The following is a 9,515-nucleotide window of genomic DNA, read 5'->3' as shown; positions in this document are numbered from 1 at the left end:
ATTTAGCCTATAAAAATGTTTGAGTTCCTTTTTATTTAGTTTTCTAAAAATACTTATTAAAATATATAAAAAAAAAGAGAAAAAAAAACTTGTAGTTTGTTCAGTGGAGATTTTTTTTTTTCATACAGTTATTAGAACTGAAAAAATAGTTTAATAAATACTTAATTAATGACAGGGAAGGATGAAAAATATGTAGTTTTAGGTGCCCCTATATCATGCAGTACCACTTTAGACAAGTACAAGTTTCAAAGATTCTGAAATTAGATATGAATTGGGAAAGTAAGTTAGAAAAATAATTTTTAAAATATGTGAAAAATTTATCCATATTTTTACTTTAGTTCCTCAATTGATACAGCTGAATTCATTTATGTCATTATTTTAACGAAAAAGTAGTACCCAAAAATTATGCATGTTTTTTAACAGAGTGATGTTTCAGTGCTAGAAGCAACAAATAATTAAATCATATTGTTTGTCTTTTCTTCCGCCACACAGAGAAAAATAAAGGTTGTGTCAGCATTTCAGCCTAGCTACAGACTCCACAGTCTGGCATCCCTGCACTTATTTTTATTTTACCTTTTTCATTTCTACACAATCAAAAGCACTTCTACAATACAATATTTATGACTCAGAATAATTCAAACCAATAAGTTTACCATATTTAACTTGTAATGTTAACCTTCTTAATTAGTTTCAAAGCAACAAAACTTAGATGTTTTTGGTTAGTATTTTTTAATGCTCCTATTCAATCATGATCATAAGTGAAGTTTTACTTCAACAACATGCATAATAGGAAGAATACATTACACATCATCAAATGAAGTTGATATTTTGATTAGAGATCTGCATAAAAAAAGGCACGTAATATTTTGATAGATGAATCGAATCCAAAACCGTGTTCCAAAGGGTTTGAAAGTCAATGTCATGGCAATAGTTCAAAACCAGGATTACGTACGTGATAACGTGTTTCCGAGAAGGTGAGTGTGGAAGTGAAAAAAAGTAGAGTTAAGAAAGGTGTAGGTTGGAGTTAAATGGTTCAGAAGCAACTATAAAAAGGGATGCAGAAGCTCACTTTAGAGCATAACCAAAACTCAGTTGGAGGAAAATGGGGTCCCTAATGGCCTCTGCTTCTATCACTCTTGCATTTGCCATTATCCTTTTCAGCCTCCCATCTCAAATCTCCGGCAACCACTACTCCTACTCCTCTCCTCCACCTCCACCAGTCTCCTCACCACCACCTCCCTACCACTACCCATCTCCACCACCACCAGTGCACAAGCCCTACCCTCATCCACACCCAGTCTACCAATCTCCACCACCACCAGTGCACAAGCCCTACCCTCATCCACACCCAGTCTACCAATCTCCTCCACCCCCTCCTCACCATTACCCTCACCCACACCCTCACCCTCACCCTCACCCAATCTACCACTCCCCACCACCTCCACCACCAAAGAAGCCATACAAATACCCATCTCCCCCACCACCAGTGCACAAGCCTTACCCTCACCCACACCCAGTTTACCACTCTCCTCCACCCCCTCCTAAGAAGTCATACAAATACTCTTCCCCTCCTCCACCAGTGCACAGGCACCGCTACCCTCACCCCCACCCAGTCTACCACTCCCCACCGCCACCAGTTCCCACCTACCCTCCCCATGTCCCCACCCCAGTTTACCACTCTCCTCCACCATCACCTCACAAGAAGCCTTATAAGTACAAGTCTCCTCCTCCTCCAGTCCCTTCACCACCTCCACCCCACTACTACTACAAATCCCCTCCTCCTCCTCCTCCTTACCACTACTAGATACCACCCTTGCATCACACCACATGGTAATAAAATCCTCCCTGCACACCTCATTACAAATTCCAACGTTTCCTCTTACCCATTTTCGTTCTCTTTTTTATTGTTGCGTAAATATCTTTCATTTCAAACAAAGATTTATCTTATGAAACATTCTCTTAGGGTTGAATATGTGAAATCCTTTTCTTAGCGTATTTTAGTAAGGGGTAACGTGAACTGACAGACTGTATACGTGTTTTGTGTAGGATCTATGCAGAAAGTGTGGAAGTGAAAGTGAAAGCCATGAAGGGGAAGGTGCACTTTGCTTGCAGATCCACGAAGAAGTATAAATGTTTATCAATTGTTTAGAGAACTGTGTTTAGTTCAATAGTTATTATGCTTTTGTTCTATTATTAGACAGTTGTAAGGCACTGTGTTATACATGTGTCTGCACTTGTCTGCATCTGTTGTAATTTTCAAAGTCCTCTTTATCAACCTCATCACCAATAAATTATTCCTTCTCACATTTATAGTCGTCATAAATTAATAATTTACCTTCAGTTCTTTGTTGTTAATAATTCATTATCACGCATTATTATATGTGATACTATTAATCATTTGATTTCAGAAGCATATTTTAAGAAAAAAATCTCAACTTGGAATAAACATAAAATAATACTTATGATATGTTAACATTTTGGTGAGGGGAAAATTGATTCCTTCTTTCTTTCCTTCCAATTAAGTATCTCATGTTTTCGTCCTAAAAAAAAAATAAAATATATATATATATATATATATATATATATATATCCAGAGATTTCTTCACGTGAACAAAATCTCCGTGATTGACGTTGGAATCCTGTCCTGAGTGTAATAATTTTATCTAATGTGCTTCTTCTGACACATTTATTCGAATTTAAAAATTTGTTAAGTTTAAGTTATGAACGAGTTAATGAATAAGAATAAGATTTATAAATCTTAATATAGTTTTAATAAAGAGGTTTTTTACTACATAAGAACAAAGTCTCACGTAAAACCAATTTCCCTTGACAACAAACTTCTTGTTTGCGTGCGTTTTTGGCCCAATCGGTTTTAGTGACCTTTCTCTGTTCTAGTGACCTTTGTGTGCCCTCAAGCTTTAACCTAATTGATTGTGACCTTTGTGTGCCCTCAAGATTGAACCTAATTGATTGAACAAAGTTTTGATTCGGGAGTTCTATTCCTAGTCAATTGTCTCATGTCTGACACCATGTATGTTGAACTAAAGTACGTCATCAAGTATGTGTACCATATAAAATCTTCGAAGGCATCTACAAAATTCACTACATTATAATTGCTTTCCTTGACCATTATGATGTAGGTTCGTAGACCAACGTTATTAAGAGAAATCAAATCATAAACATTATTAGTCCATACGTGAAACTTTATTAAAAGAGAAAAAAAAATCTAATTTAACTATTTTTATGAATAAAGATTTATTTTTAAAACAAAATCCGAAGACAAAGGTTCATTTATTAAAATATTTCAAGAGTATCTCTAGGATATAAACCATTCACTTCACTTTATAGTGCTTAGTTTAATATAATTTAATTAATTTCTACTTCGACTATATTTTTTTTATTAATAAATTGATTAAATTATCAATATTATTTTTGATAAAAGATGAAGTAAAGGAAAATATTATTTTTGGTCTTACTCAAAGTTTAAGACTCTGAGCCCTACCCACGTGTCACGTTGCATGTTGAGCCTCACCGCTGCATGCTGCCACCTTTCCATGCGCTTGAAGTTCACACTCCTACCCCTGCACTACACCCTCATGTGCTCTCCAGCACCACCCTTCCAAGGCTATAACTGTAATTACAACATTCACGAAGAAAACCCCATAAAACGCAGAAGAAGAAGAATAAGAAAAACGAAGTTAGTAGCAGAGCAGGTAGAGGAAGCACGCACGAACATGGTGGCAAAGCGAGGTCATGCCCTCACGTGCTTCGCACGTATTTCACTCGTTCTCTTCGCTCTAACCCTATCCTCTGCTCGCCAAACCACGGTTCACGACATAGCCAAAAAGTTGAAGCTCCAGGACAACCAACTTCTGCGAACGGAGAAGAAGTTCAATGTCTTCATGGAGAACTACGGGAAGAAGTACTCCACCAGGGAAGAGTATTTACAGCGTTTGGAGATTTTCGCCGGAAACATGCTGAGAGCGGCGGAGAACCAGGCGCTCGACCCCACCGCCATCCATGGCGTCACGCAGTTCTCCGATCTAACCGAGGACGAGTTTCAACGGCACTACACCGGTGTCAATGGCGGCTTCCCGTGGAACAATGGCGTCAGAGATGTGGCACCGCCGTTGAAGGTGGATGGACTGCCGGAGGATTTCGATTGGCGAGAAAAAGGGGCTGTCACCGAAGTTAAGATGCAGGTATATATGTATGATAAGTTTAGGTTTAATTTCTATGAAAATAATTACATTTTCAACCAACTACAATTCATGAGTATTATGATTTTTTGAAGTGGTATATTTTTTTTCACACTACTAACTAATTATTAGAAGTATTTAATATTATTTTTATTTTATTATTAGCTAACTGATTCCAGCTATCAACAATTAGTAACAATATCACTATTCAAAAATTACATTGATAGTAAAAAATGTATGGGGAGAAAAATTAAATTCCACCTCATAATTTCTTGTTTCAGTTTTTTTAATTTGACAATGATACTTGGTACTGCATGTCTCGCACCTAATAAATAAGGAAGGTATATGAAAAAAAATTAAAATTATAAAAATAAAATTGAAGAAGAAAGAAATTATTTTCCTTAGCTAATTAGTGATGTGAAGACTTAATTCATCTGTCTTCTTAGAGTAATGGCATACTTTGTGCATAATATGAAAACAGGGTAAATGTGGATCATGCTGGGCTTTCAGCACCACAGGATCTATAGAAGGAGCCAATTTTATTGCCACCGGAAAGCTCCTCAATCTCAGTGAACAACAGCTCGTAGACTGTGACAGCCAGGTACTATATTAAAAACATCTCTGTTCAAGGATTATTGTTAGATGCATATCTCCATGTAACTTGCTTTCTTCATTGTTTTTAAATGCACATAAATAAATGTCACAAATTTTATGCATCTCGATTCATTTCTTAACTGGGTGGGGTTTTTCTTTATTGCCTTTTTCTTAATGGGTGATGATTTTTTCTTCAATTTCTTTTTCATAGTGTGACATAACAGAAAGCACCACATGTGACAATGGCTGTATGGGAGGTCTTATGACAAATGCCTACAAGTATTTGCTGCAGTCTGGTGGGTTGGAGGAGGAGTCTTCATACCCCTACACAGGGGCGAAAGGTGAATGCAAGTTTGATCCAGGGAAAGTAGCAGTTAGGATCACAAATTTCACCAACATTCCTGTGGATGAAAACCAAATTGCTGCATATTTAGTCAAACACGGTCCACTTGCTGGTAAGTCCCCTTAATAAAACAATCCTTAATGTTTAATGTTAGTAGTATCTGTATGTCTTAACATTCATGGACTTTAATGTGTAGTTGGTCTGAACGCAATTTTCATGCAAACATACATTGGGGGTGTCTCGTGCCCTCTCATATGCAGCAAGAAATGGCTGAACCATGGTGTGTTGCTTGTGGGTTATAGAGCAAAAGGCTTCTCAATTCTGAGACTTGGCAACAAACCATACTGGATCATCAAGAATTCGTGGGGAAAGAGATGGGGAGTAGATGGGTATTACAAGCTCTGCCGAGGGCATGGCATGTGTGGAATGAACACAATGGTTTCTACTGCAATGGTGACTCAAACACAAACAGCTTCACACAATTATGCTTCCTATTAGCTACCTACTTCTGCATTATGCTTCCTATAACTAGAACTTTCATATGTACTATAGTTGTGAAGATATATATGTGTACGTGTGCACTATCTATAATAAGATCTTTATGAATGAAAACAGATCATATCATGTTAAGAGTTATCTGCAATGTTTGGTGAATTTTAGTTGCTGATGGAGTGTTTACGAGAACTGTGAAAATGGAAAATGGTGTGTGTCCACGGAATATAAAAAAATTAAAAAGTTCCGTTGCCGGGACTTGAACCCGGGTCTCTCGGGTGAGAGCCGAGTATCCTAACCAACTAGACTACAACGGATTGTTGAAATTACTCTAATTTTATAACTATATATTGTTTTTTCTTTTATTAAGAAAAATATACTCATCTCCTCTAAGGTCATTTGTATAACACATTTTCTTAATAGTTTTAAAATGGTAAAATTACTCACTGATTAGAAACTAATTTAAATTTTAGTGACTGATGATAGAAATTAAGTTAATTATCATTATTTAATGATCTATTATTATAAAGATTAATTTAATAATCAAATATATAGACAAAAAAAGATGTAAAAATCAATTTTGTGATTAAGTATATAACTAATATATTATTAAAAATATGATTTAGTGTGATCAAATATTTAAATGGTAAAATATAATCACCGTATTAATCTTTAAATAATAATAATTTACTTCAGAATATTATCTACTTCCTATAATCACTATATCAATCTTTAAATAATAATAATAATCTACTTCAAAATATTATTTGTCTACTTAATATTCATTCTTTAAAATAATTATTATTAATTAAAATTTTATTTTTACTATAATTTAAATTATTCATTGCAAATTTAAAATATGAGTAGTCATTATTTTATTATTTATATATTACTGTATACAGAAAAGTGTATTTCCTTCTTCTTTTCACACATTTTCATTATTTGTCCACTATTTAGTTCTCACTATGTACTTCAATTCTTATATATACTTTTATCATACTAAAATGACTTAGTTTTACAATTTAAAATCAACAGTGACATGTTGTAATTAAATTCAAAGCTAGAAAAATATGTTTTACTGAATGAAGTGAAGTTATAAAAATATCAGTTACTCTTCAATGTTTCACCTACAAATAAGATTTATTTACATCTTACCCAAATAAATTTGAAAGTGATATTTATATTACATTAACCTTCACTTCAAATTCATCAATCTCTTTCAAATTAATCTGTTTTTCTATATGTTCTTGCAGTTGGTGATTCTATATGTTTTTCTATATGTTCTTACACGGTTCCTGAAATTCAGCAAAATATGTACAAAACTCCAAAACCTCAGAGTCAAAGGCTTGATTTGTTTTTTCCAATCATAACTTTTTCTTTTTGAATTCCTTAAACAGTAACATAATATATTGCATGTTCTATCTTCAATCTAATTTAGTTTACTCTTCTTTTGTCGAGTCTTTTTAAATTATTTTTTATGATTATAACACTTTGCATTTCAAAATTCTTTCTTGTTGATCTGGTAAACATATTGAAAATTTTCTCTACATTATTTAAAAAATATAATTATGTATAAAATTAATAAATATAAATATCAAAATTAAATTAGATAATTAAACGAAGTTTTATATGAAATCAATCAATAACTCTTCAAAAAATCAAGTTCTTTAATATGTCCAACAAAAATATAAAAAAAATAGGTAAACTGCAAATAGCGAAACTAAAATGTGATTAATATCAACATGATGGAATTTGTTTAAGTATAGAACTCCAAGTGTTTTTAATTTTTAATTTGCTTAAGTAGATCTAAAATTCATGAGAGGATGCAAAGTTTAACATAATGGAAATCTAAGTTCTTAAATATAGTAAGAGATCTAATATTCATTGTTTTAAACCGTAAGCCATGTTATAGTGTGAGTTTGGTGGTGCAAAAGTATATATATATATATATATATATATATATATATATATATATATATCATAAAGGAATATGTAAGACTAAGATTCAATATGCAAAGTTGAATATTAGATCACCATTGTGATTCTTTTTAAATTGAAAAAGGAATGTTACACCACAAATATTATTTTTCAAAAATAGAAAAACCAAAAAATCATAATATAAAAATAAGCGTGCCAATATATATTTGTTTTACTTCCTGTGACATCAAAAAATATTTTATAATACTCATACAATGATTTGGGCTTAATACCTTTTTCAACTCTTCGCGAAAGTGTATTACATTTGTTTACTCCTTAAAAACAATTAAATTAAAACTAAATAAATCTCTTAATCCAACATTAAAAAAAATCATTCAATAAAAATTAATTATAAAAAAAATAATTAGTTGTTATAGTAAAATTATTTTAAAATTTAAAATAAATTTTAGTTTCTAAATTAATTTTTATTATATTAAATAATTTTTAAATTGATTTTTAACTACTAATTATTTATAAATTTATAATAATAATGTTGATGTCATTTCTCTATAAACTAAATTGAAAAGCATACAAAAGATTACTTTGATTTATTGAAGTGATATGAGTAATTGTATAAAAGATTAATTATCCTTCGTAGGTCCCTATATTTATTATTCTCCTCCATAATAATGTAGATGTCATTTCACTATAAACTAAATTGAAAAGTATACAAAAGATGACTTTGATTTATTGAAGTGATATGAGCAATTGTATAAAAGATTAATTATCCTTCGTAGGTCCCTACATTTATTATTCTCCTCCATAATAATTTGTTTGTTCAAATTACATGACCATTTATTTAAATTATAGTCATTACCAAAAAAAAAAGCTTATAATCCTAATTTTTGCACAAGAAACTATCTTCTTCTCGAAGTACATGCAAGTTCTTCCTAGACCCAATCATTCTTAATCTGCACCAAACATAACTTTTTATTTCTCAAAATGCCAAATAAAAATTTAGAATTAAAAATAATACATTCCAAAAAGATATATCTGGAATTCAAAATTCAAAATCTCACCGGATAAAAAAAATTGTAATAGATAAAATTCGTTTTGAAAAAAAAAATCTGAAACATTTTGAAAAAGAGGATCTGTAATGTATAATTCTATTTATTTAAGGGTATTTTCGTCTTTTTCATACTGAAATTGGGTGCAGATATGCTTCAGGAAGTAATTTCCCGAAGTATATTATCAAGGTTCAGCCCAATAAGCGCGAAGATGAATCAATCACTATTGAAACCCACTAACATATTTCTTCCCACAGTATGCAATACCAGTAAAAAGATCAACGCTTTTTCTTCCTACTCCTATAATTTCTAGCTGCACCCTTTTAAGTTTTTTAAATGAGCATTTTACCTTTTGTAAAAGTGACTTCAGATTTAAAAGTATTTTAGAAAAAGCTTTTTTAAATTTTCAAAACATGATTTCCAAAAGAGGATTTCTATGACAAAATTTTTGGAATAGGATTTCTAGAACATGATTTTTATAAGTTTTTCAGAACAAAATTTCTAGAATAAGTTTTTTTTTTAAAAAAAATATGATATTTTCTAAATGAGTTTTCTATAATAAGTTTTTTGGAATGAGCTTTCCAAAACAAGTTTTCGAAAACATAAAATGTTCTTAAACAATTTTTTCAAAACAAGTTTTTTGGAACAAAATTTCTAAAACTTATTTACAAAATAAGTATTTTTAATCTTTTTATTTTGTATCAAAAGTGCAATTAGTACCAATGGGGTGTAGGAAGAAAAAGTCGAATATCTAACTTACTTTTATTTAAATGTCTGATTGAGAGAATGTATCAAAGTATACTCAAATTTGTAGAGGAAAAAAAAAGAAGAATATGTGTCTTAAGTAAATTGTTTAAATTTGGTAATTTTCTTATATATTCGTTATTCAAATGTGGTATGCCT

The 9,515-nt window shown here is 31.6% G+C and overlaps 2 protein-coding genes and 1 non-coding gene across 3 annotated transcripts; 2 read left to right on the top strand and 1 right to left on the bottom strand.

The window, feature by feature from the left end:
- The first annotated feature begins 1,077 nt into the window (after nucleotides 1-1,077).
- LOC137827693 (uncharacterized) lies at nucleotides 1,078-2,306 on the top strand. The gene is made up of 2 exons (XM_068633957.2): nucleotides 1,078-1,830; nucleotides 2,047-2,306. Exon 1 carries the CDS (start codon nucleotides 1,103-1,105, stop codon nucleotides 1,802-1,804), a length of 702 nt encoding a protein of 233 aa, XP_068490058.1. The 5' UTR covers nucleotides 1,078-1,102; the 3' UTR covers nucleotides 1,805-1,830; nucleotides 2,047-2,306.
- Nucleotides 2,307-3,694: 1,388 nt separating this feature from the next.
- Nucleotides 3,695-5,772, top strand: LOC137827907 (Papain family cysteine protease). Its single transcript, XM_068634280.2, has 4 exons — nucleotides 3,695-4,202; nucleotides 4,681-4,800; nucleotides 5,005-5,248; nucleotides 5,333-5,772. The coding sequence occupies exons 1-4, from the start codon at nucleotides 3,735-3,737 to the stop codon at nucleotides 5,632-5,634; spliced, it is 1,134 nt and encodes a 377-aa protein (XP_068490381.2). The 5' UTR covers nucleotides 3,695-3,734; the 3' UTR covers nucleotides 5,635-5,772.
- A 100-nt stretch (nucleotides 5,773-5,872) lies between these two features.
- On the bottom strand, nucleotides 5,873-5,945 carry TRNAE-CUC (transfer RNA glutamic acid (anticodon CUC)). The gene has a single exon. It is a non-coding gene; the product is annotated as a tRNA-Glu (tRNA).
- Nucleotides 5,946-9,515: the final 3,570 nt, after the last annotated feature.

Source organism: Phaseolus vulgaris, chromosome 7, assembly GCF_051622355.1.
Source record: "Phaseolus vulgaris cultivar YP4 chromosome 7, ASM5162235v1, whole genome shotgun sequence".
NCBI lineage: Eukaryota > Viridiplantae > Streptophyta > Magnoliopsida > Fabales > Fabaceae > Phaseolus > Phaseolus vulgaris.
Note: the sequence above shows the minus strand (reverse complement) of the source record. Positions and strands in the feature narration are given on the sequence as shown.